The 27,871-nt window shown below is 42.9% G+C and overlaps 1 protein-coding gene across 1 annotated transcript in view; it reads left to right on the forward strand.

The window, feature by feature from the left end:
- The first annotated feature begins 20,835 nt into the window (after window positions 1-20,835).
- LOC123940709 overlaps window positions 20,836-27,871 on the forward strand; it is a 47,244-nt gene continuing 40,208 nt past the window's right edge. Inside the window, exon 1 of the mRNA XM_046003664.1 lies at window positions 20,836-20,961. Coding sequence (XP_045859620.1) covers window positions 20,836-20,961 — 126 coding nt within the window. The remainder of the gene's footprint in view (window positions 20,962-27,871) is intronic.

Consider the following 27,871-nt stretch of genomic DNA (forward strand, 5'->3'; position numbering starts at 1 on the left):
CTGTGGGTGTCAGTGCCTCTAACCCCCATGATGTTCAAGGATTAATTGTATGTTTATGTTAAAGGTTTAATTTTACTCATTAATCAATAAAGAAACCAGGCAGGCATTATAACTCTTAAGAACAGATGCATTTATAGATTAGAAATACTGAAATTAATATGTGATTGGAAGCAAACTGGTTTTCCAACAGGGGCTAGGGAAATCAAACGAACTTCTTACAGGATAACATTTGCATGTTCATGAGAGCCTATCTACTTACAACTGAAAAGGTTGTAAAAAAGCTCGGAGAGAGGGAGCGATTAGAATCGGACAGCTGGGGCTGTCCTTTGGTCCTTGCCAGGTTTCCCAGGAAGCAGGATTCTCTTTCTACAACCTTCACAGCTTCTCTTTCGCTGAATAGCCCACAGATTCCTTGCACAGGTCACAGGGCAACAGCCTTAATGCCAGGTTCCCGGATTAACAGGAGCTCCCACATTGTTCTTTTCCTGTTTTTCTCAGGTTCTCAGGGCCACTGGTTCCTGCACTCTTGGAGGCCTGCCAGAGTCCTAATATGGGATGTGGAAATCAGGCCTCCCCCGGAACCCTCGTGGTAAGTCGGACCCTTCATTTGTATTGCTGTATTGAGGAAGGGAAGCTTCTGATGTGGGAAACAAAGGCAGAAAAATTACTAAATGTAGCCCATTGACAAGTCCCTGAAACAGGCAGGGTGACATTCCTCTAGGGACTCAACCACCTCAATGATAATACTTTGCTAAGGGCAAAAGGCAATCCTAGCCTGACACCCCCCCACCCCCACCCCCCCACACACAGACCAGGGTCCTGTAATTCTGCTTTAATATATAAAAATTCCTTTGGAAACTTCTTTTATCTCTAAACCCCCCAATATCTATTTTGGCAATCATTCCCCAAGCGTATGGCACCGATACACCTTTGAAGGGTCTCATGACTAAGGTTTAATTAGCTGATAATTAATGACCTTTTCCCAACAATAGCTAGCCCCCTCTAGGTCCTGGAAACCTTGTTTCCAAAATTCTTTAAAGACTTATGCTGTCCCTAACCCCCTCCCAAACTTGAAAGTATATAATGGGCCACTCCTTATGACCCCCCATGCAGCTCTTTCTGCTTTAATAAAATCACCTTTTTGCACCAAAGATGTGTCAAGAATTCTTCCTTGGCCATTGGCTTCAAACCCTAATAACGTCTTTCCTACATCACTGCGGGAAAGACTGGATAGGAGCAAGTGGAGAAGCATCTTCTGTGTCACACTGCAGATTTTGGTCTTGACCCCAAAGGCAATGGAGGACAGACACAGTCTTTCGAACAGATCGGTGCAGTGATCAGGGCTGGGTTTTGATGAGATAACTGGAGGTGGCATGAAGGACACACCACAGAAAGGAAACCAAAGCTATTTCGGCGGAGGGGGGGGTTTGGGGGTGGGGGGGTGGTAGGAGGGGTAAGATGAAATGGAGATGGTTAAGTCTTAGTTTACGTAATTGTCTTGAGTGAATGGAAATGACTTTTAGAGAATTTTCTGCCCATCAAAAAGGCACACCTTCCACTCTTCAGAGTATCTCCAGGTTTGTTCTGCTCTCTCTCCCTGTCTCCTCAGACTTCCCTTTCTCCAATAGCCCCTAAGCTAGGAGAACACTCACCCACTGTCCAACACTGTGACTCAGTGTGAGATGCTTAAGAGGATTCATGCTCTGTGCAAAAATCATATACAGTGTTAGGAACCAGGGTGTGAAAGGCAAACCTGAACAAGTAGAGTAAGGAAATTGATCTTAGTCAGACTGTTGCTATATAAAGAGCCTTTTAGATGTTAAGATCAGTGTCTCTGCAGAGTGGTTTCCCCTAAGACACTCATAGGAAGGAGTAGGCAAATTATAGGTGGGGTGATCTTGTAGTTGGAGTTGCTTCTATCTCAGGGGAAGCCCCAGTCAGTCAGCCGATCAAAAAAATATATTTCTGTGTCTGGTTGGGTTTTTTGGGGGGGGGGGTTGTGGGGGACAATGGCAGGCTGCCTTAACACAGTCCACTTTAGCACGCAGATTATGCTGCACTGAACACAATCAAGGCTCAAAAGACTGAGGAAGAAATTTTTTGCTTCCCCACAATTGCTTTGCATTTAGAGAGAGAACCTGCTACAGAAAGAGAACTGTCACCATAGATAACTATACTAGGACATGAGCTAGGTATGGGAGACAGGAACAGAGCAAGGCCTGCTTGAGCAAAGTCCTCTATGTCCCGAGGCTTCTGCGTGACTCAGGAGACGCTTGTTTACCAAACATTTACTCTCTTTCGTTTTTCTGTGAATTGCATTTCTTCCTTTTGAAGTCCCAGGCCCCTGTCCCCTTCTCCTTAGTTCAGAATGACATATACACTCCTTTTGCCTGAGTGTCTTTAGAATTTCCATGTCTGTGTGCATTCCCCATACATGCAGAATTTTCTTTTGTTAATCTGCTTCATGTCAATTTGATTCTTAGTCCAGCTAGAAGGACCTTGAAGGCAGAGGAAAGTCTTCTTCCCCCTTGGGGAGGGGTCAGTTCATCCAATCATTTTTGAGCGATTGAGCAACAGGCCCAAAATGGAGTGACCGCATCACCAAACCCAGACCTCATACCTAGCTAACTGCAGTTTCAGCCTTTTCCAGGTATATAATCTTAACCAGACAGTCTGGAATTTCCTGGTCAGCACTAGGGAGGAAATCTGCCTTATAGACCCCTGCCATCCCCCAAAGGAAGGTGACCTTGGCTGAAAGAATCCATTCTTTGCTAGTAACTTGACCTGACCCCTTCTGCCTATAAAAATCTCCCAATTTGCACAGCTCCTTGGAGCAGTTTTCTGTTTGTTAGATGGGATACTACCCAATTCATGAATCAGTGAGTAAAGCCAAACAGATCTTTAAATTTACTCAGTTGAATTTTGTTTTTTAACAAGACATTAGGAATTTGAAGAGTCTGTGTCTGACTTTCACATAGGTAAGCAATGGGGTATTTGCGTGTCTTACCTAAGGGGAAGGGTAGTTTTTCACAGGAGTCCTTTCTAGTAACACAGAAGGGTGGAGGATTTCAGGAAACAAAGTGTTGGGAGGATTAATCCTCCCCATTGTCCAGAAGAACAGGGATCAGGTGAAGTTCAATGTTGTCAGTGATTATGGATTTATAGATAAATCAAAGGTCCAGCCTTTGTGAAAGAAATGATACATTATGGGGCGCCTGGGTGGCTCAGTGGGTTAAGCCTCTGCCTTCAGCCCAGGTCATGGTCTGAGGGTACTGGGATGGAGCCCTGCATCGGGCTCTCTGCTCAGCAGGGAGCCTGCTTCCCCCTACCTCTCCGCTTGCCTCTCTGCCTACTTGTGATCTCACTCTCTATCAAATAAATAAATAAAATTGAAAAAAAATGATACATTTTGTCCAGGAGGAAGTTGGAATTGTAGATACCTTGACTCCCAATATTGCAACTCACTCTTATACAGAGGTTTAGAAATTCAAAGCCTCGCTGTATCACCCAAATCTCATTAACAATGAGGATTTGGGGAGGGGCAGGCCCTGATGTAACCTGGAGAGCGTGTACTCCATCAAAAGGGGGGAATGCTCATGGGCTCCCTGTGTGTGGGAATGCAGGGCCCAATGTTGAAAGACATCGTTTTCTTAATTTCAACAAGGGGTTCTGATTATCTACTTGTTTACATTTCTACAAATACATTTATTTATACAAAGTATCTAGAAATCTGATGGGAAACCAATTTGTTTTTAATTGAAGTGTAGTTGACATACAATCTTATATTACTTTCAAGTGTACAACATAGTGATTTGACATTTATACACACGAGGAAATGCTCTGCACGGGTGAGTGTTACCATGTGTCACACAAAGTGATTAGAATATTATAGACTGTGTTCCCTCTGCCGCACGTTCCATCCCTGTGACTGACTGATTTATAACTGCAAGTTCGTACCTCAGTCCCCTTCACCTACTCACGCATCTTCACAGCTCCCTCTCCTGTGTCAAACCACCCGTTTTGTTCTTTGTATTTATGAGTCTGTTTCTGTTTGACTTGTTTGTTTTGTGTTTTGGATTCCACACATGAGTGAAATCATATGGTATTTGTCTCCTTCTGTCCAACTTACTTCACTTAGCGTTATAGGGATCTCTAGGTCCATCCATGTTCCACAAATGGCAAGATTTTAAAGAAACATCTCTTAATTTAAGAGTTGAAGTGATCGTAAATATCAGGAAACATACCAGGAAGATGACAGGCCATCAGTTTGCAACCTCTCATGTAGAAGTCGCCCAGTTACAAACTCCCCTCCTCTTACTCTACTCCTTGCGACCGCCCACAAAAGAGGGCACAGCAGCAGTGACTGCAGGTTCTGCAGAGGGGCTGACTGATGGTTTAGGGTTCCCCAGCTGGTCAGTAGCCTCTCTCAAGTGGAAGCCAGCTCTGCATGACTGGGCCTTCTCTTCCTGGGTATGCCACACCCTCCCTTGCAGTCTGGTTCCAAGTCCCCTCTTCTATTGAGAATGGGGAGGGAGGGTGAATGTTGTGTGGATAGCCATCATTTTCTCTTCAGTTCTAATACTCTGGGCACCTTCTCTAATTCTGTTTGTAATTCCACCAAGGAATTCGGCAGGTTTGTAAGTTAATCCTAGCTCACTTGTTCCAGAAAATAAATTTTTCGTTCCTCACTTCCAAGCTGGTCGTCTGTTTTTTCAGAAGCTGCTGTCTTCCCCATGTGCAGAACCCGAAATGGCAATCGGAGTCTTAAGAGAGAGGAAGGTGAAGAACAGACCAGAAAAGAAATAGTTATTTTATTGGTCAGCTGGCCAAGGAGCAGGACAAAAATCAGTTATAAGTAACAATGGCCTTTAAGTCACCAAGTTACCTTTTCTCTTATGATGAAGATAAAACTCAGGATTGACGATGTCCAGGGATGGGATAAATTTTAGTTTCCAGAAAGCTCCCTTCGGCGTCACACAAGTAACAGGTTCCCAGCTGGTTATAGTATTTCTCTGGTTCTTACAAGTATCAGCTGCAATTAGGGATCCTCAGAAAGCTCCAGAAAAGATGACCATTTACAGAGTAAATTTCATCAAGTGGGAGCTTCTTTTTCTTTTTCTTTTAAGATTTTATTTTTAAGTAATCTCTGCACCCAATAGGGGGCTCGAAGTTAACCACCCTGAGAGCAAGAATGCTCCACCATCCAAGCCAGCTGGGTGCCTTACGTGGGAGCTTCTGGTCTGGTCTTGTATTCTTGTATTCTCCAGGTCTGTCAAAACTTTAAGAGCTAACTGATGTAACAGGATAATGACACTAGCTCGAATGATTTCTGTTTCCTCTTTACCTTGCTTTGCAAGGAGAATTTTATTTTTCTGTACTGTGTAAGCAAAGTTTGAGAAATCTGGGAAGATAGCCAAGAAATGTAGTCCTCTGAAAAACAAACTGGGGGAATAAGAAGAATGACATTAACTGACTCCTGTGGAAATAACACATTTAAATGATGATGGGTAAGTGGGAAGCTTTGGACTAGGGCAACGTTTCTCAAAGTGAATTGTAAATAAAAACCTACAAGAGTTTCACGACCTAACAATTTCTGCAAGTACTGGATTGTGATGTTGAAACACATTGATTTTCATAGAGTTTCTCAGAACCTTTAATGTATTGATGTACATTGTGAATGTTGAGGAGAAGCTATAGTATGTAGTATTTTCCAAATGTGTTTTACATTTTTTTAAAGATTTTCTTCATTCATTTGAGAAAGAGAGAACACAACGGGGAGGGGGCTAGGGAGAAGGAGAAGCAGGCTCCCCATGCAGGGCTCCATCCCCGGACTCCAGGATCATGACCAAAGGCAGACACTGAACCGACTGAGCCACCCAGGCAATCCTGGAATCACATTTTGTAGACAAATCTACCTTGACAAGCTCCATACTGGAGTATTTTCTTAATTTCAAAAGGGATTCTGATTTTCTGCTTGTATATATTTCCATAAATAAGTTTATTCATACAAATAAATATTTGTACAAGTAAGTCTATACACAGGTGATTTATACAGATGAACTTAAATGTCTCAGTATGCACTGTACTTACAGTCTGAGGGGGAGAGCTGAAAAGAGAATTGGAGAGGAGGTAGAATTTGTGCCAGGCCATCTGGGTGCTTCTCTGTCATGGGTGAGTACTAGTTTGTGAGGGCTGCCATCACAAAGTACCACAGCATGGGTGGCTTACACAACAGAAATCAGTTTTTTCCTAGTTCTAGAACCTCAAAGCCCAAGGTCAAGGCATCAGCAGGGTTGGTCCCTTCTTCCTTAGCTTGCAAATGGCCTCTTCCTCCCTGTGTCCCCATGTGGTCTTCCCTCTGTGCTTGTTTATATAGCAATCCCCTCCTTTTAGAAGAATACAAGTCATAGTGGAGGCGGCCCACCCTAATGACTTCCTTTTACCTTACTTACCTCTTTATAGGCCTCACCTCTGCATGTAGTCACATTCTGAGGTACTGAGGGTTAGGACTTAACACATGAGTTTTGAGGGGACACAATTCAGCTCATAACAGTGGACTAGCAACATAAATTCCCAGGAGCTGGCTATATATTTCACTGAGACCATAACCTTCTTTGAACCCCATCCCAGTCCTTCTTGAGCAGGCTTTTTTTTTCTTTTAAGATTTTATCTATCTATCTATCTATCTATCTATCTATCTGACAGTGAGAGAGGGAACACAAGTGGGGGGAGAGGGAGAGGGAGAAGCAGGCTTCCCGCCGAGCAGGGAGCCCAATGCGGGGCTTGATCCCAGAACACTGGGGTCATGACCCAAGCCAAAGCAGCCGCTTAAAGACTGAGCCAACCAGGCGCCCCTTGAGCAGGCTTTTGAACCTGAGATGAGCCTCAGAGGATGTTCCAGCTGGGAGAAACCGGTCTCACAGTCAGACACAGTCTCTCTGACCATTGTATTTCTCAGGAAACTTAATACATCAGCCTGCTGGTTTGTGAGCTAATCTCCTGAAAGGTTGGTTAAGATGACTTAGTTCCCCTGAACCTGATCACACCTAATTGGATGGATAAAATGTGTTTTTTAAACTAACAAACCTGGGGGCCAGATATTGCCCCAGCTGTGCCTTTACCAGGAGAGCCAAGAAAAAGGAATGAGCTCTAACTGAGGGTCAAGTATTCAGCAGGGACTGACTACGCATAATAACAGCTCATGTATCCTGAACTGCCCTGGGCCTTTCCCATCAGCATCATCTCATCTGTTGCTTACAACATCTCTTTGAGATAAAGGTACTATGATCACCTCTAGATTAAAGATGGGGAAAGTGAATCCTATCTCTGAAACTAATAAAACAGTATATGTTAATTAAATTGAATTTAAATAAATTTTTTATAAAAAGTTAAGGAAATCGAATTCTAAAGGTACTTATCAGTCATACAAATAGGAAATAATTGGAAGCTTCCAACGCTCTTAGCTATAATCTCACATATAGTTCATTGATCTCAATTTGGGGAGTGGAGCAAAAACTGTTCCTCTATCCCCTTGGGGTCTGTGATTTAAACTGCCAAAAGACAGGTTAACAGGAGAAAAGGCAGACAGATTCTATTAATATGGTTATCTGCATGGGGACTTCACAAGGAAGGATGCAAAAACCCAAAGAAGTGGTTAGATTTGGGGGCTTATATGTTATTTTAACAAAGAATGATAAATTGTGGAGAAGTGATTAGATAAAGGAAAATCACGTTGGGGCTCTGAAGGACAGTCAAGTGCAGGAAGTTGGAGAGGAACTATGTGGTGGACAAGGATGGTTTAGTATAATTTGCTATGCTGACTCCAACTCCAGGCACCCTCTGCAATGATTAAGCTGTTTCTCTTCCTGGTATGGGAGAGAGGAACAGCTTTACAAATGGAAATTTATGTCACTTCTGTGAAGGCGAATTTATGCCCTGCTTTTAGGTAGAGACAGGGAAGGCTCTTCCAATGTCTGCTGTTTCTCAGTTGCCTTTAGCTTAAACCAATAAAAATAATCCTTATGCCAAAGTGGCTTTTTTCAGGATGAAGTCTCTGGATCCCCTTCAGTTTCTACAATCTAAATTAGAGACAAGGAAAGCAAATGAAGGCAAGAGTCATCCAGGGTGATAAGGTTAATAAGGGGAGACCAGACGGTAAGCTGATCTTTCTGACTTCAGAAGCACCAATAGATGTACTATATAAATAGAATTTTTTAAATAAACGTTTTGTTTCAGAACCGTTTTGGATTTACAAAAACATCACAAAGATAGTGTAGTGTATCTCATACACTCTGCACCCAGGTTCCCCTATTACGAATGTCTTACATTAGTGTGGTACATTTGTTACAAATAGCAAATCAATATTGATACATTATTATTAACCAAAGTCCATACTTCATTCAGATTTCTTTAGTGTTTAGCTAATGTCTCCCTCCTGTCCCATGATCCCAACCAGGAAGCCACATTGCAGTTGGTCGTGACTCCTCAGACTCCTGTTGTCTGTGTCCGTGTCTCCGACTTGAGTTTTTGATGACCTTGACAGTTCTGAGGAGTACGGCTCAAGTACTTTGTAGATACTTGGGATTTGTCTCATCTTTTTCTCATGATTAGACTGGGGTTCCGCCTTTTGGGAAAAGGCCACAGAGGCAGAGGGCCATTTTCATCACATACCAACAGTACGCCCTATCGACAGGATACTTATCACTGTGGATGTACATCAGGTTTCTCCACTGCACATAAAGTGAATTTCCTTTTTTTTTAAAGATTTTATTTATTTACTTGACAGACAGAGGCACATAAAGTGAATTTTCTTTTTTTTTAAAGATTTTATTTATTTACTTGACAGACAGAGATCACAAGCAGGCAGAGAGGCAGGGAGAGAGAGAGGAGGAAGCAGGCTCCCCGCCGAGCAGAGAGACCAATGTGGGGCTCGATCCCAGGACCCTGGGATCATGACCTGAGCTGAAGGCAGAGGCTTTAACCCACTGAGCCACCCAGGCGTCCCCATAAAGTGAATTTTTTAACTGCCTTTTCCACCTGGGTAGTACTTCATTCTCACATTTCTGTGCAGCAGCGGTTTCCAGTCCTGTGCTTTTACAATAACTCCATTGTGTTGATGTTCCCTGTAGTTCCTGCTTGTCATTCTGCTATTTAGGTGAGGGATTCGTTTTTGCTTTTGTCCTTTGTGAGCGAGTTTTTGCGCCTGTGTGGGTGTGTGCCCCCACGTGTGTGCTCACACATGAGCCCGTGTATGCGTGTGTGTGTGTGTCTGTGCCAGTCTGTGTGAAAGAGAGTAAGTGGGTTGGTGGTGGTTTAGTTCATCTAAGGACTCTGCTGCCCAGAATCTAAGAGTTCTAAGAGGGCTCCAGACCAGTGCTGGAGCAGTAACAAGCCGAGGGACTGAGCAAGTGACCACGCGGGGCATCAAGGGGAGGTGAGAAGATTAGAAAAAACTCCCCGTGGGCCTCCGTTTTCTCAGTGATGAAATAAGGTGCAAGAGATGGATTCTGTGGATTCCAAGGTCGCTTCGCACTCTGAAATTAGGGATCTGTGGTCGGAGGGCAGGAAAATAAGGTGGGTTCTCTCTTTCTGTATCAACTTTGTTTCTTTAGTAGTTCATTACAAATGAAAGCATTAAGAAGAATCCTGATTCCTAGTCCCTGGAGGTATTTCTTTGGCTGGGTCCCTGGTTTAATGAAGATGTAAACATTCTTGTGGGAACAGATCCCAGCTCGTTGCTTCGCCCACACTTGCTTCCACAGAGAAGCTCTATCCCGTTCATTCTCAGCCCCTGCTATGTTTTCTACATCTTTCTTGCTCCTTTGTGTCCCGCCGTGGTGAGAGAGACTTAAAAGTTTATCATTCATCCTCCAGGAGCATTTTTCTAAATCAAGGTGGGAACACACCCAGTGCATAATCAGTCCCCTTTCTGGCCAAAGCTGTCCCCATTTCTGTGTTTATTTTAAGGTAAAAGTCAAAGTCCAAAAACCTTCATTTTTGCTTTGTGAACCTGAGAAAAGTCATAGTTCATTTTTTGTGTCCTTGGTCATCTGCCACAAAATAAAACCTTGTGGAATGTATGCTTTTTGTTTTTTAAAGTTCTTTTAATTAAATCCTATATGCTAACTCAGTAACACTAAATACTGTGCGTTGTTGCAGTATTTCCTTTTTTGACAAAATACCTTAACAATTATGACAGTTAATTTTGTTTTAACATTTAAACAGTGCCCATTTTAACAGGCACTGAATATGCTACATTTTGAGTGCTGGTAGAAAAGGAAAAAAGCTAAGAAAATGTTACCATACCCCAGTTTGTCTTGCACTCATTTCCCTTCCTGAGTGGAGAATTGAGGTTAAATGGAGAATTAAGGTTATTCTTCTATCAATTTTTCTGTAGCCCCATTTAAGAAAAAAACCTTTCATTTTGTGTTGTCAATTCCTTTGGGTTCACTTACATCAGCTTTGGCTGGGTTGATGTTTAAAACATTTCAGAGGGGTAAATAATTTATTTGAAAGCCAGTGGAGAAAGGCACTTAGAAAAATTAAACCAAGTGAGTGAATTTGAAAGAAAAGATGTTACTGGGAACCAAATAGCTTAAAGGCGAGGGAGGGATCTCCATTTCAAAAGCAAAAGAAAATGTCATTTAAGTGTTAACCTTCATACATATCCTTCCATGAATCTTGTTTGAATGTATCAATACAGATGAAAGTTACATGTCTGAACAAGTAAATATGTCTTTAAATACTGGCTTAAAGAAATTCTTCTAAGCTTTGATACTGTCTTGTGACATGTTTATATCACATTATCATTGTGAATAGATTCACTAGTTCTTTAAATCATTAAATACCTTTCATGTTCAATTTGTACAAGTTCTCTGGGATTTTTGTAAACCTATCCTGGACTTTTTCTAATTTATTTTTATTCTAAACTCCCCATATCTTACTCTACTATAATCATGTCTAGAACTGATTCTGTTATATTTAACAGATTTTCAACTTTGTAGCAATTTTTTGGGGGAGGGGGACCTGTCCTCAAAGTTTTTCAAGAAAGGTTCTTGTTGATTTGCCAGAAAAAGCCTGAGGTCCTGACTGAATGATTTGTCCCAGTGCACTCAAAAGGAGGAGCTGAAGTAAAAACCAGGGTCTTGTTGGATTTTTAGTGAGCAGTGGATCTTCACGGGACAGCCACCAGGTCCTCGGAAGGCATGGCTGGAACTGGAAAAGACCTCAAGCCCGGCCCTTGCCTTTAGTAGCATATGGTTTGGTATGTTCTGCTTCTCATTTTAATGTCATAACTTTTGCGTACATTATTTACTTGAAAATAATCCTAAAGAATACAATTGAAAGACAACTGAGTTTACTCTGTTTTATAACCTGGAAGTCTGAAAAGGTAAAAGATGCAGTCAAAATTCAGTGAAAGGTTTTGGCTAGAACCTAGCCAAACCGTGGGGTGGGAGAATTGGTCTGTGGATGTCCTTTTTTCTCAGCACCTCCCAAATGTAGTGCCCCCTCTTACAAACCCTCTTCTTCTTCATTCCTCTGACCTACTATGGCCCATTCTATCCTGCATCCTCGTACTCTTAAGCTATCAGTAACTGAGGGGTGCCTAGGTGGCTCAGTGGGTGAAACCTCTGCCTTTGGCTCAGGTTATGGTCTCCATGTCCTGGGATTGAAGCCCACATCAGGCTCTCTGCTCAGTGGGGAGCCTGCTTCCCCCTCTCTCTCTACCTGCTTCTCTGCTTACTTGTGATCTCTCTATCAAATAAATAAATAAAACCTTTTAAAAAAGTTAACAGTGATTGATAAGGAACTATTTAATTTGCCCCCCCACCCCCAACCCAAGGTGACAGATTCTAAACATGACAGAGCTCCCCCGGGAGCCTTTTAAAAATGCAGCTTTTTGATGCCACTTTGTATATTATTTTTTAAAAACTCTACACTTTCTTTTTCCTTCTTCTTCTTCTTTTTTTAAAGATTTTATTTATTTATTTGACAGAGACACAGGGAGACAGGGAACACAAGCTGGGGGAGTGGGAGAGGGAGAAGCAGACTTTCTGCAGAGTAGGGACGGGATGAGGGGGCTCCATTCCAGGACCCTGGGATCACTACCTGAGCCAAAGGCAGACGCCTAAGGACTGAGCTACCTGGGCGCCCCCCACGCTGTATGTTATGAATAAGATCTCCCTGAGATGGGGCCTGGAAGTCTTTAAGTTTGAAAAGCTTCTGAGGTGATTCTGATGCTCAGCCTTGTTTGAGGACCAGTTTGCAAGGGGTATTACATTTACATGTCAAAGGGATAGATCTAGAAAGCATCTATCAGCTGTTCGAGAGAAGCAGAGAATGGAGATATTTATGGGACCTGTAGCAAGAACAAATTTCATTGTTTATGTGATTGTGAATCATATGTATATATGATTGCAAATTAAACTGTTTTTTTAAAAGATTTTATTTATTTATTTATTTGAGAGAGAGGGAGCGAGCACGAGGAGGGGGAGAGGCAGAGGGAGAGAGAAAGGGAGAAGCAGACTCTGCTGAGCAGGGAGCCTGATGTGGGGCTCCATCCCAGGACCCTGGGATCATGACCTGAGCTGAAGGCAGATGCTTAACCGACTGAGCCACCCAGGCGCTCCCAAATTAAACTGTTTTTATACTATTTATTATTATAAACATATCAACATGCTAAAAAAAAAAGTCAAAGCATATATTTGGATATAAATGAAAAGTAACTTCTCCTTGCTGCCTGCAGAAACTTGTCTGTTCTCATTCCTAACTATAGTCTATGGAGATCTGAGAAAATAAAGCTGTCTGGCTGCTTCCCCAGAGCTACTGAATCACAATGCTTAGGAATCTGAGCAGCTGTATTTTTAAAATTCTATAGCTGATCCTGATGTGCAGCTAGATTTGAAATCCAGTGGTTCATGAGCTCTTTTATCACCTATTTGTAAGGTTATCAGGTATTTGGTTTAGCTGGGAGTCTTTTTTTTATCCTAAGATCCCTCATCTTGGGCTCTAAGGAGAATCCACACAAATCTGGTCAAGAACCTACTTGCCCCACAGTGTTTTTGTGTAACACTGGATCTTTTTGGCTGTAGACAAAGCATCATGCAGGAAACATTGTGAAAATGTGATTGTGAAATCACGGTAAGAGTAAATCGGAGGAAAAGAAAAAAAATTACCCATAAACCTTCCATCCACTGCAATAAATCAAACTACTTTCATTTTTGCTCATCGCTTTTTCTGTCTGTGTAAGCATGGACACATAAACAATGGAAAAGTTAGTGGGCTCCCCCATGTATGTTTGCATCTCTCTGAGGTCAGACCAAAGTCATGGAAGAGTTGTTTTGGTTGGTCTTTCCAGATGCTCAGGCAATTACCCCAAAATTATTTGGCTTGATTTTTTAAAGAGATTTTTCTCATCCTCTACCAGAAGCTAAACGGTACAGTGTTTTATTCTCAACACAGCTACTTAATATCCCCCGAGAATGTATTTTAAAGTTCTTTCAAAGCACGTTTTCCAAAAATTTCAAATCTATCTTTTTTCTTTCTTTTATTGGAAGCTGATGTGTGTCTAAAAAATGATAGCATATTGGAGGCTTTGCCTTCCAGTGTACCGCTCTGAGTTTGGATTTTTTTGGCATTTATTTTCAAATCTAAATATTTCTTCAACTGATCTGCCTGTAAGTCTGAGAGATGAAGGTGACAATAAATATCTTAAAATCCAGAATTTAATTTTTTCTTTATTGTTTGAAAGACTTGATCACCCCCATAGTTAGAGTTTATGCAACGTATTTGTGCTTTTTTATGCTTAGACACATGGCTAAGCAATTTTATCAAAACCACAAGGTTTTTGAGTAATGTGAGCCTCTGTGATTCCCTCAGGTTCTTTTTGACGCCATCAATATTTCATTGTTTACCATTTACTTCATGGTTTGGCATTCTTCCTATCCTCCTCCCAACCCAGTAAAATTGTAGTGTGAGCAGCAGTTGCAGGGAATGAGGCCAGTGAGGCTGGTTGGAGCCCTCTAAAACAGAGGCCCAGGAACAGACGTCTAAACATAGTTTAAAATGAGCCCTTTGGACTCTGTGGCCCATGAAAGAGAGCCGCGGGAACTGGAGTTGAAATACGGGAGACCACGCAGTTTATGCAAAGAATCGTCTCTGATTTACTTGGAACTTCAGTGTTTCTGACATAAAACGGTGACCCTTAGAAAATCGAACTGCATGGAAATCTGTTTAAGGATTTATAAGAATGTTCTCGACACAGACTCTAAAAACAGTAAGTGAGTTGAGTTGGAAACTGGTTTTATAAATTTACAGGGTACATTTCTTTGACTGCTAGCCCAATAAAAAGTGGGATTTTTATTCTGAAGTTGCCTTGGGCATCCAATAAAATTGTCCTTAATTATCCCTGACTTGGATGGCTTTTGTCCCTGTGTGCTGCACAATAGGTCTTTATAGCCTACCTTTCATGCCAGTAATAAGAAAACTCTATTGTCATCCTCTCAATATGGCTCCTCAGTAAGAGCAAATTCATCTTGTCCTTTGATGCCAAAACTGGTACCTATCTCCCGTAAGGCCCTTTTCTGTCTTGGGGGTCAATGCGGTTGAGTCTACCATGCATTGTGTACTAATGGCCTGAGTGCAGAGTGGATACATGTTTTGTACTCAGGAATGCTCCCACCCTGGGGCGAGAGGGGTGGTAGTCCTACGTGGATGTGATATAGTCTGAATATGCCCCTTCTCCAATGGGGTGAGGCCATTCCCAGCAGAACTCGGCTCTACCATGTGATGCCCACTGCTTTATTCCCCCAGAAAGTCATCGTCTTTTCCTGTTCTTCTTAATACCTTGCCATCTGCCAAAACAAGGGTAGTGTGTATGTGTGCTCAGGACACTGTGGCATCCTGGGTATACTCCTGCTATTTTTGAATCCTTATGACTGGAGACCTTCATAGGCATTGATCTTCAAGGTTTACATGGTAATCAGTTGACCAGAAGCAGTACATACACAATTCAATGGCCCAGTAGGAGTATTTTCTGGACATTGCTAACTTAATGATATTATTGGTAGTAGATGTAACCTGGAAAATAAGAACCAAAAGACAGGGGAACATAACTAGAGCTCTGTTTGCTTCTTAATAATTGGTTCAGTTCATTATATTAGGTGACTAAAATGTCACCCAGAGCAATGCTGCTCAGGTCTGCAGATTTCTACTTGTCCTTGTCAGACTCCAAAAGTGGAGATGGTCTTGGCAAACATATGGCTCTACCCTTTCAGGTACCTGACAGAACTGTGCTAGGAGACAAGGTTCGTCTGTAGCTTTGAGCCTCACTAAAGGCACCAGTGAAATAATAGGATTTCTCCTGTTGCATAAACCCATTTATTTATCCCTTTACCCCCGGCTACTATTTCTCCTCTCTGTGTGTCATTTGTTTTTACCCAAACTTTCCCACCATTTGAAGGGATGTGAGATTCAGCCACTGTGCTGGTCCAAAGTGTGTCCCCCTCAATCCACTCCTCTATGAGTAGGCTTCGTAGAGCACTGAGCCACACAGCTGCATTCCTGCTCAACCTGAATTTTTGCCAGATGGAGTGAAGGCATGATGCAGCCCAGAGGTCCTTAGGAATTCTGGCATACAGATTTAAAGGTATAGTTAGAGTTCCTTGGTCAGGAGCATCTCTTCTTCCTCCTGCTTTTGGTACCCACAGTTGCAGTCCTGGACCCAGAATGATCACTACCAGTCAGGAAGAAAGTAAGTTGAGGTGACATGGGAATAATCATATAGTCATACTAACACCCTCCCCATCCCCTGTCCCTCCAAATCCTCCAGAGAAGCAGAAGAGTCTAATGAGTGGGGAGCCCTCCTTGGCTCCCCACATGCTGAGTGTGAGCACACAGGCCTTTCATGCCTTTATGTCCCTAGTTTGAGGCAATAAATGTTCAACTGTCCCTGCCAACTCTCTATCAAACCACTACTCCGAGAATGACAAACATGCTATGTCCATTTGTGTGAGATCTCTTTGCCCACTCTTGGGCACTATGGACTGCAAAGTGCGTTCTTGCTCTGAAGAAATGTAACCCAACAGTCCGAATTGTACAGTATCTTCTGCTCTGGTCCTTTGATAGTGTTTTGAACATTTGCATTACCACTGGGTATGCAAAGCCCAGTCCAAATTAAGTGTCTTGTCCTTCAGGACCAGTTTATAGGCTCCTAGCACTCCTGGCAATGGCCCAATATAGTCTGCTTGCCAGCTGTGCCCAGGAGTCTTCTCCCTGGGAACGTGCCCCACAGCTGCCTGCAGTTTCTGTCTTCCTAGCAGGCAGACGGGGCAGTTCTGGCTGGCATTTTGTGCCTCTGGGGGTGCAAGAGGAATATGTTGATGATCAGCCCATCTCTGTGTTGCTGCAGCTCCCCCCCCCCCTTGGACCCAGTTGAACAGGTGAATGCACCGAGATAACCACTTGCTGATTCCAATCACCTTCCAATCTGGGAAAGAAATTCTTCTAATAGGGCATTGACATGTCATATGTAATGCACCCCTTAAATTCCCATAGGGCTCTGTCTCATATGAACATCCCCTTAGTAATCTGGTTTTTTCATTGTCCATCCGCCTGACTGTATGGCCAAGCCATGGGCTACTGCCCATGAGCCAGACAGACACACTCTGCCTTCCGGGTTCTCACTGTTGTTCAGTTTCTCCATCAACGCAAGGAAAATAGATGTAATCCAGCCAGATGTGCTGATTGGCTCTTAGCTTCTTCAGTTATAGTTTTTCACCAGCTTGTCATTGTCTACAGCCTTCCAAATAGGATGCTGCTTGTACTGTAAACTGCCGTCCATAAACCACATAGCTTTTTGTTGGTCAGTCAAGAGTCCTTTGTATGACACCACCAATGTGTCAGTAGCATCTGGAGGCTCCCAAAGTTGGCCCTGTAGAAACGAGGCCACCCACTCCTGCATGCAATGAGAACCTCCTTTCGTTCCTCAAGGAGCATGTTCCTGAGGAGACCATTTCCATTTTATTATGAAACTCTTCACTGTACTGATTTCCTTATTGGAATGTTTCTGTGACATCATCCAAGATATTATGCATATTTTAGGTTTCAAGATTATTTTGGGTCCTTCAGTTACAGATTCAGTTTCAATTAATGCCCATAAATAACAAGCCAATAATTGTCTCTCATATGACGTACCATACTGCTGCATCTGGAAATTTTCTGTCCCCAAATCCCAGCAGTCACTGCCGGGCAGTATTCATGGGCTATGGCCATAAGCTCTCATCTGTGTTAAGTGTGAGTTTGCAGATAATTTCAAGATCATCTCTGAGTGTGAATTATGAGAGCCCAATATTGATCGGACTATCACTTTTTGCTACTGTGAAGTCTCCCACTCAAACACGCACTCCTTTCAGGTAGTTTTATGAGGGGAGCGAGTGGTGTTCCCAGGTGCGGAATCCGTGCTCTCCACACCCACGCACCGCCACAGGCACTGGGCTCCTTACTCAGTTCCAGGGCTGGGCAATGTCGACTGTTGCCTTTGAGTTGTCTGTAGAATGTCAAAGGTGGCTCTTGCCCATGCTACTCCTAATAATTTTACTGTTTGGATGGGCTCTGGGATCTTGGCTGGATTTGTCAACCAGCCTGTGTTAGTTATGTGTGTCACCATTTCATTTAAGTCGTCTTGGCTCATTTCTCAGTGTTTGACACTGTCATGATATCATCGGTGTAGTATACTATCAAACCAAATTATGGCAGTAAACTGGTGACTCGAATAACCCTGTGGCAGTGCAGTCATTGTAACCTGGGATCCTTCTATGAAGGCAAACTGTGATTGACTCATTTCTGAGACCGTGATCAAGAAAAAAAAAAAGCATTTGCAAGATCTAGCACCAAGTACCGGTATCTTTGGCTTATATTTTTGCAGTGTTGAAACCATACCAGGGACTGCTAATGCCGTAGGTGATAGTACTTTATTCAGGCCTTGATAATCTGCTGTTTGTCTCTTTGAGTCATTTCTCTTTCTCATGGGCCACACAGGGCAAACCTACAGAGATGTCATTAAATAAAGTGAGAATCTCTTTTGTCTGCTAGGCATCCAATAGTTGGGTCATATTAACAACCTGTGTGGGCACCAGCAAATCTATAGATGATGTGCAATTAATAATAGTCAAAGGCTAACTTAATTGCCTTCACTTTTATAATATAATATATAGGAAATGTTCCCCAGTCAGACGTAATATCCATCCCCATCATGCATCCAGGTAAAGGAGACAACTATCTCACACAGTCTGTTCAGACAATCCGATTTTTACCCAAACTTTGGACTGTTGCATCCTCCTATGCTCCCAAGCTAACTGTGGCCCCCTTTAGGACCTCACCAATAGGTTTTGAAATTTCACACTGGGATCCTGCACTAAGGGAGTCCCAGAAAAAGTTGTGTCCAGCCCCTGGCCATTTTGGCCACACATGTGCACATGGCCTTGGGTCCCCAAGCCAGGGATCAGGCCAAGACACCCTGGTACTTTTATCAACCTTCATCCTGATTAATTTGCCTAACCGTTGCCACCAGTGATACAATGTCATGTTTTTCATGTTGTCTTGGCCTTCCAGCTTTTAAATTTGCTCCAAACCAGGGTAAATAGAGTGGATTTGCTCAGAGCCCTTCAGTGTCAGGGCACCAGCAGGAGCTGCGTCTGTCCACTCAGTCTCCCATAGTGCAGCATGAAGATCAGTGTTTCAGCCTCATCAGTGTCCTCCTGTTCGTTTCATTTCCTAATAACCATTTAAAGACTATCCTGCTGGGACTCACTCCTTGACTATCCTCCTTTTCCCCCATTCTTTAGTGAATGGGCCTAATTTTCTTAGACTACAGGGAAGCTGAGAAAACAATTCTGACCATCCAAGAAAGGTTGCTTGCCTTTGCAATAGTATGTCTACATGGGGTATCTATGCACGAGGGCTCCCTTAGTCATGGCGTTTGCTATGACCTGGCTGGGTTATGTGAAGTGGATGGACATCCGGATCGTCATTAAGCCAAGCCAGCGTGGATTGCATATGCCTTTGAGCTGTCTCATCTGGGTAGTTCCAGTCAGCATTTCAGAATCGGGACCACCAAGGTACTAACTTATCTTGTAGATTGATTTCATCAGCTCCTTCACACCTTGTCCTCTGGTTCAGTAGTCTTGGTTTTGCATCCCTTCTATACCCCCTGCCCTCTACCGTTCGGACTGCTTTCTTGATGTCCGGAGGTTTTAGAGGTGTTATCTGTTGTTCGAGCATAATTTATCCCTTTGGTAGTGGCCATGAGGCTAGCAGCCATAGCTCCAATGAGCCAAATGGCCTGGCGCCAGGATTTGTTAAAATGCTCCCCTTTACTTTCACCGATTATTACAGCTTAAAGCAGCCAAGGGATTGTGTATTAAACTTCTTTCCCATCCTTTTGCATTTTTTTTTCTGTACCCAGTAAAGCCTCCCTTTGGAAATTTGGTCTATCACTTCTAAATTCTGCTGGTAACCCTTATATCCAGTAACTGAGGGCCATGTAGCTGCTGTCTCCCGTCCATCCTGAGAGATGAGACAGCTAATGTGCCGAGAGACAACTAACATGCCTAAGGTCATACAGCAAAGAATGACAGAGCCAGTATTTGAAACCGGCTTATCCGACGCCAAGGCCTTGCCCTTAACCTTTAGCAAAACTCCCTCCTGTGAATAGATTCTGAACCTTAGAAGCTAGAAGCTTCTCCTATTCCATTGGGCATTTCTTACATGATTCTCTAGGGATTCCCTCTTTCCAACCATTCCCTTCTTCTCCTCTTTTTGTGTTGGGCAGTCTACTCAATCTTGCTCAGCTTCAGATACACATTGGGAAACAGGACCATTGTCTGGGCTCTCTTTGCGCCTTTGCTGTTTCCACCCCAAGGCCTCTGCTGGGCAGGAAGTGGCAGTTCAAATAGATCAGTAATTCTTAAACTTGGCTGCAAGTTGGCATTACTTTGGGAAACGTAAAAAAATACTAATACCCAGGGACACCTGGGTAACTCAGTCAGTTGAATGTCTGCCTTTGGCTTGGGTCATGATCCCAGGGTGCTGGGATGGATCCCCATGCCGAGCTCCCTGCTCCAAGGGAAGTCTGCTTCTCCCTCTGCCCACTCTGACCTGTCCCCCTCCGCTCCCCTCATGCTCTCAATCTCTCTCTGAAAAAAAAGGAAAGAAAAGAAAAGAAAATTGCTAATGCCCAGTTCCACCTTAAAGGGCTGATTTAGTTGGTTGATTTCTGTCTTAGTTTATTCAGGCTGCTAAACAGACTGCTGTAGACAGGGTGGCTTATAAAGAATAGAAATTTATTTCTTATCATGCTGGAGGCCGGGGAGTCCAAGATCAAGGCACCAGCAGATTCAGTGTGTGGTGAGAGCCTGCTCCCGGATTTACAGACGGCTGTGTTTTTGCTCTGTCCTCACATGGTAGGAAGGGTGAAGTAGTTCCCTGGGACCATCTTTCAGTAAGGGCACTAATCCCATTTAAGAGGGCTCCACCTTCCTGACCTAATCACCTCCCAAAGACCCCCACTTCCAAATACCATCACACTGGGGGTGAGGCTTCAGCATAGGAATTTGGGGAGCACACGAACATTCATTCTCCAGCAGCTGTTTGTGGGTGGGATGGGTGCTCCAAAAGGGTGTGTTTGCCCCCAGAACCTGTGAATGTCAACTCATTTGGAAAAAGGTCTTTGCAGGTGTAATTAAGCCAAGGATACTGAGAGGAAATCATCCTGGATTATCCCAGTTGGTCCTAAATCCAAAGAAAAGTGCCCTTAGAGAGACACCAGGGAAGAGACAAATGGAGAAGAGGAGGCTGCGTGAAGATGGAGTGGAGATCGCAACCGTGCGGACACGAGCCAGGGAACATCTCGATACCTCAGAAGCTGGAAGAGAAGAAAATTCTCCCCTAGAGCCTTCAGTGGAAGTACAGGCGTGCTCATACCTTGATTTCAAACCTCCAGCCTCTATAACTGTGAGAGAATAAATTTCTGTTGCATAAGCTACCATGTCTGTGGTAATTTGTTTGCCAGTCCCGGGGAACGAACACAGTTGGGGTATGGCCTGGGGCATTGCGTGCTTCTGAGAGTTCCCCTAGGGGTTCTAGTGTGCAGCCAGGGCTGGGAACCACTGGACGAGGGCATTTCGAAAGTGTCTCCCCTGGCAGTTTCCCTCAGCTCAGGGCTTAAATGCTTTCAGGAATATCATGATGTCTTCTTAATTCCATTTGTGTTACCTTCGAGTGGAGTAAATACTTGATGCACTGTGGGAGCAGCCAGGGCATAGAAAATCTATAGTGAGGAAATCAAAAGCTTTACATACAGGTGTTTTGGTATCCGTACCTAATTCTGTACGCCCAGAATTTTTTCTCGAAGGCTCTTTGGGCTGTATCCGCAGCGTTGTTTGCTGCTGCTTTGTTGGGTTTCTGAGTTATCCTGTCCTCTTCTTCTCCTGCCTTCCTGTCCTCCTGCTGCTTGCCTCTGGGCGGTTTACTCAGGGCTCCTCAGCACCCCCCTGGAAACCTGGCCTGAGGAAGGAGAGAGACCATGCCAGGTGCTCTGTCTGCAGGGCTGGGGAAATGTTGTGTAGAGTGAGGAGGAAATGGCCACTGTGAGGTTTCTGGGATTTGGCCCCTTCTCCACATCCCTGCACGGGGAGATAATGTTTCCAATGTATATACACATTTCCATATAAACCTTGAGAAAGAAGATGTTGAGGAATGATAGCAATGCTTATATTCAAGTACAGACTTTGTTACTCTTTTAGGGGCCTGGGGATCAGTTAATTAATTGAACTGACAGTTTGAGAGCTTCCAGGGGTTGGAATTCAACACAAGTTTAATAGTCTCTAAAGACTATGATTTCTTCACCATACCCTGCCTCTTCAAAAAAAAATACATGGCTATATAAAAATATATATATTGATACTGATGTTTGTGTTTCTATTACTGCATTCCACAATGTGGATGACCCTTGCAAACATGATGTCAACTGAAAGAAGACACAAAAAACTACATAATGTATGATTCTATTTATATAAAATGTCCAGGGACGCCTGGGTGACTCAGTTGTTTAGGCGTCTGCTTTCAGCTCAGGTCATGATCCCAGGGTCCTGGAATCGAGTCCCACATCTGGCTCTCTGCTCAGTGGGGAGTCTGCTCCCTCTCCCTCTGTAGCTTCCCCTGTTTGTGCTCTCTCTTGCTCACTGTCTCAAATAAATAAATAAAATCTAAAAAAAAAAAAAAAGTCCAGAAAAGACAAATCTGGAAAGATAGAAAGTAGATTAGTGGTTGTCTAGAGTTGGATATGGTAATGGATATTAATTGTGATTGGGCAAGAGGGATCTTTTTGGGGTGATGAAAATGTTCTAATTGGTGAAAACGTGATGGTTGCCAACCTGGCCAAGTTTACTACAAATCATGGAATATACATTTACAATTATTTTATAGTATATAAATGATACCTCCATAAACTTGCTTAAATATATATATTAAATATATATATAGGTATATAAAATCTAATTTAACCTTGTTACTATGAGCGCACATGTTAAATTTTGTAATCTGTAGTGTAGACTTGTGGCAAAGCCTCATTTTCTCTGAAGGGCTGGGCATCATGAACCTGTCTAATCCTGTGAGGTCAAGAGGGTGGCACCTGCTCAAGTAATCCCAAGCCCAGGGAGTTTTTCTCACTAGGTCTTCAGGTTAGTCCATAGCCTTTCTCCTGCCAGAGAGTTTGGAAAAGTGACACTGGTTTTCTCCCCTTTCAGCATCCTATCAGGGTATGCACAACGGTTTTATTGTAGTAAGAATATAGAAGATTTTTCACAAGAAAGTCATTGAAACCATACAACTTCTGTAGACTCTAAGTAGGGTCTTGGCTTTACTTTCAGTATCAATCAGGATGGACTGGGTTATGCTGCAGTAACAAAAGTTATCCAAATTGTAGTGGCTTAAAAGAATAATAGTTTATTCCATACACTGCATGACTTTGAGGGTTAGTGGGGGGCTTTGCTCCGTGTCATCTTTACTCAGGGACTCAGGTGGACAATCTCCACCATCTAAGACATTGCCAGTGTCATGGTATGAGGAAGAAAATATGGAGAAATACACATGCTAGTTCTTAAATGTTTCTACCCAGAAGTCACAAACATCTTTTTCACTCATGTTTCATTGGCCAGAGCAAGTCACATGACATCACCCAACTTCAAAAGAGCAGAGAAATGTACACCTTCTTCCTGTTGGGAAGTAAAAGGGAAGGGAAAGTGGGTGAACAGTAATAATCCTTGTTACATCCACTTTCACCAGAAGAGACATCCCAGTGGTAAGGACTCACAAGATGCCCTCTGCTGGATGAGGGTGACCATATGTCCCCTTTTGCCTGAGGGGTTTCCTCAGGATGAGGCACTTTTAGTACTAAAACTGGGAGAGTTTTAAGCCAGTTGAGATGGTTGGTCACACTAGTTGAGTTTTGCCTTGAGTTGCACATCATGGGTATGAAGGATGGAGGGATCTCTTTGCCCATGAATACTGCTTTCAAAAAATCTGAAAGTTATAGTCCAGGCCCTCGTGTAACCCAGCAAATCCTTTTGAGTTTTTTTTTTAAAGATTATTTATTAATTTTTTGAGAGAGAGGGGGACGCAAACTCTCCACTGAGCAGAGAGACCAACATGGGGCTCGATCCCAGGACACTGAGATCATGATCTGAGCCAAAGGCAGATGGTTAACCAACTGAGCTTCCCAGGTACTTCATCCTTTTGGGTCTTTTAATTAAAAATTGAGGTTACTATAGAGACTGCTTTAAAAGTTCTCACTAGTCCGTAGCTCTGATAGGGAATCTGAGTACTTGTCTCCCTGGGCAGGGTCTGGAAACTTCCAGGGTCTGGAAACTTGTTCATTAAAAAGCCATAAAGTTAGTCTACCCCATCTTGAAAGGCTGATGAAGCTTAAGCCTCAGAGCTGCTCACTGACATGGAGCCCTTAATGTGTTTGCATGGTCAATGTGTTTTTATAAAGTTTCCAAAGTAAAATATGTTTGTACTCCTTTTCTAAAAGAGGGCTTCCCAAATTATATACTCTTTAGGTGCCACGAAAACCTGGGCTGATTCCAGATTGCATGAGAACATATCCACCATGCTCCTCATGCCTCAGATAGAAAAAGGGCATGACTTTCCTCAGGAAAACCTTCCCCATCTTCCTGTGTAGCCTTTCCCCCTATTGTATATTTTCAGAGCACCGTGTACTTCCTATTCATAATGTTTGGGCAATTATGTGATTAAAGTCTATCTTCCCTTAAGAGGTTGTCCACTCCAGCAAGGCAGAGCCCATCTCTACCTTCACTTGGCACTGTTTCTCCAGTACCTACGAGGGTGCTTGGTACCTCACCAGAGCTCAGTAAATGTTGCATAAAATAATATACACAGTGTATACAGCATGCATAAAAATTTATTTTAGTCGAGTTTATTTTGAAGAATTTGTTGTATGCTTACACATATCTCGAGACAACCTGAAGTTTTGTCAAATGAGGCTGGTGTCAGTGTTCTAGGCTACTATCTAGATGTTGTATCTGGATAATGCAGATTATCCATTGTGTATTAATACACATCTGACACTAGTGTGGCCACCATTTCTACCTAGGGAAATGAAACCTCAGTTGTCCAAGAATCTGAAACTATCTAATTTTAATATTCCATTTAGCTCCCAGAATTCCTTGAAATAGCGGTAGGAGAACGCTCGGCGATAATATAATACCCAGCAAAATAATCCTTGTTATATGCTGACCCTCTAATTCAAGTTTTGTAGCCATCATACAGTTCTGTTTGTTGTAGCTCCAATCTAGTGCTTCAGTCATACAGACCTTTTCAGGATTAGCAGTAGTTACCATTTATCGAGCACTCACTTTGTGCTGGGCACTAAACTAGTGACTTTACATGCACTAGCTAAATCCTAACAATATGCTTATGATCCTACTATCCTCACTGTACAAAGAACAGAACTGAGGCTCAGAGAGGACAAGTAACTTGTCCAAGGTCATAGTCACAGAGAAGTTCAAGGAGGAGAAGGCTCCTGGTTGTCCTAATATTCATTTTTCTTCTCTTTCTTAGTAAAAGCTCTCAATTTCAGGCAAATAAATGAATGTGAATTAAATGATTTCAGTTTAGAGAGGATGGTAATCACATTTATTGTCATATATTTGCATAGCCAGGACTTCATAATAGTAAAAAAAAAAAAAAAAGTAATAATCTTTCCTCCACTACTTTAGCTGAAAACTTATTTCCTTGGGCAGGCTTTGCCAAAGATATTTGACCTTGAGACCTCACCCAGTTGAAAGGTCTTTCACTTGATGCAACATCAATGACAAAGGACTGGAGTTAGTGGAATTCATAACAGATGATGAAGGCACCATAGGGTGTAGCCTACTGTTAAAAGAGATAAAAGGAAACTATTGTGTCTTTCTAGAAAAAAAAATAGAAAAGATTCATTATTTAGACACTCAAAATAAACACTGATTTTGAGAACAGAAAACCTGAATTCTGGTCTAATCATTGTCCTGGTCCCTTTGCTAGCTGCCTTTTTACCTCCTAGAGTCAGACACGGGAACTTACAGAAGAATTTATAAAGTATGAGGACAAAGAACAAATCATTGAATTGGTGGCCTAAAATTATAGTTCTTCAAAAATAGTTCAGAAGAAACGCTTAACATTTTCTCAGACCCTTTCTGCAGGTGACTGTAAACATTGAAAGAATTTTAGTTTACTTAGTTCTTCCATCTGGGTTCCTGTGGTATTTTTTATTGCTCATTAATATTCACACCAGCATTGATACCAATTATTAACTTTTCCTGGCAGTCGTTTTACCATATCACAAGGAGAGAAAGGGGATGGCTGATTCTGGGACCCACAGAATCATGGTGGTGATTCATTCCCACCAGGAAGTGTATCCATCAAACAATACGGGATTGATAAGGAACACCTTTTACTGGAACACATTACACTTTCAATTCACTTTCACAGGCATTAACTCACGTGACTGTGGTTATGGGTGACAGTAGCTTGAAGATTTGTGGTCTCAGCACTCGCAGACGGGTCACTTTGTGCTTCTCTTTTCAGACCTATAAAGTGGACATAACACTACCTTTCTTCTCTATTACACGAGTTGTTCTGTGGCTCCAATGAGAACATGCATAGGAATGCTTTGCAAACTGTAAAGCTCTGAGTAAATAAAAAGGCATCATACTAAAATAATATGAAAGACGAGGAAACAGATGTTCCTGAATTTGCTAAAGGTGACTGGGTAGGTAACAGCAGAGCTGGGCTCCAGCATTCCTCCAAAAAGAAATACATAGGGAGTGGAGGTCTGCAGTTTTTTATGGCCAGCCGGCAGCTGCCCTTGCCTATGTTTTGAAGATTCCCTCCCCTCTTGAAGCACACCCCTCTTGTCACTACTTAATCTGAAAATACCGCTCTGTTTCCTGGCCTCCCCTAAGGTGGGGGGCTCTAGCAACCTTCTGCATCTGCCTTATGCCTTGTCTGGGAAGCTAGAGGGATGAAGAAGGGACTGGACCCACACGGGCTCCAATGGTTAATGGAGTCCGCTGCCCAGTAGTGTCTGCCCAGGCTCCTGTCCTCACTGAGCCCGTCTGTGGGATGATTGGGGTGTTGTTCCAGACAGTAGTACCCCAAATCTGGCTCTCTGGCCCTCCTGGAGAGTCTGTAAACTACCCAGTGGCTTTAGATCAGTGCTTCTCATAGCTGTGCAGTGCTTACAGATCACCGGAAGGTTGTGTTCAAATGTCGATAGGAACTCAGTAGGTATGGGTGGGCCTGGGATTCTGCATTTCTAACAAGTCTCCAGGTGATGCTGATGCTGCTGGCCTGCGGATCTCACTTTGTGTGGCAAGGCCTTTACTAAATTTGTTCTCAGCGCAAGCTAACACCCTGACCTTACTCACGGATTCTGTCATCAGAAATGGGGAGGTAGGATTTATGCATAAAATGATACTAAAACACACTAAAAGGAATATTTCCAATTTTTCTGGAATTATCCTTATTCCAGTTGCCTGTTGTCTCCTAAAACAAAACAAAACAAAACAAAACAAAAAAACCCCAGATATGAGATTTACTTTTAAAAAATAAAGGTGAGTTAAAATTGTGTGAACAATAGTTTGTCGTTCGGTACCAACCCTAGAAATCATCGGAGACACGATGATGTGTCATGAAACTAGATCTGGAAATGACTCTTGGAGTAGTTACACTTCAGGTGCACTATTAGAATGAGGAAGTCAGGGATTGTAGGAGGGAAGAATGAAGACTTCCTAGCTGAAGTTAATTCCCTTGAATTCCTTCTCACACACTTTCTGTCTCTAAGTAAATGAAGCCAAGAGATAAAGCCTAGCTGGATAAAGGCAGAAACAGAATAGTCCTCCCCAAAATATAGTAACATTTGTTGACCACAGACGGCTAAAGACGAGTGTCCGAGTCAGCTTGGGCTGCCACAACAAAATGTCACAGCCCGGGTGCTTAAACAACAGGCATTTATTTCTCGCGGTTCTGGAAGCTGGGCAAGTCTGAGGTGCTGGTAGATTTGGTTTTTGGTGAGAGTTCTCTTCCTGGCTTGCAGGTGGCCACTTTTGTGCTATTTCCTCACAAGATGAAAGGGAGCTCTGGTGTCTTCCTCTTTCCATAAAGACACTTACCTCGTTTTGGGGGGTGGGGTCCCACCATCCTGACCTCATGTAAACCCAAGTACCTAAGTACCTGAGTACCTAAGTACCATCTCCAGTATCACCAGTATCACTAGTATCACCACATCAGAGGGTAGGGTTTCAACATCTAAATT

Source organism: Meles meles, chromosome 4, assembly GCF_922984935.1.
Source record: "Meles meles chromosome 4, mMelMel3.1 paternal haplotype, whole genome shotgun sequence".
Taxonomy (NCBI): Eukaryota; Metazoa; Chordata; class Mammalia; order Carnivora; family Mustelidae; genus Meles; species Meles meles.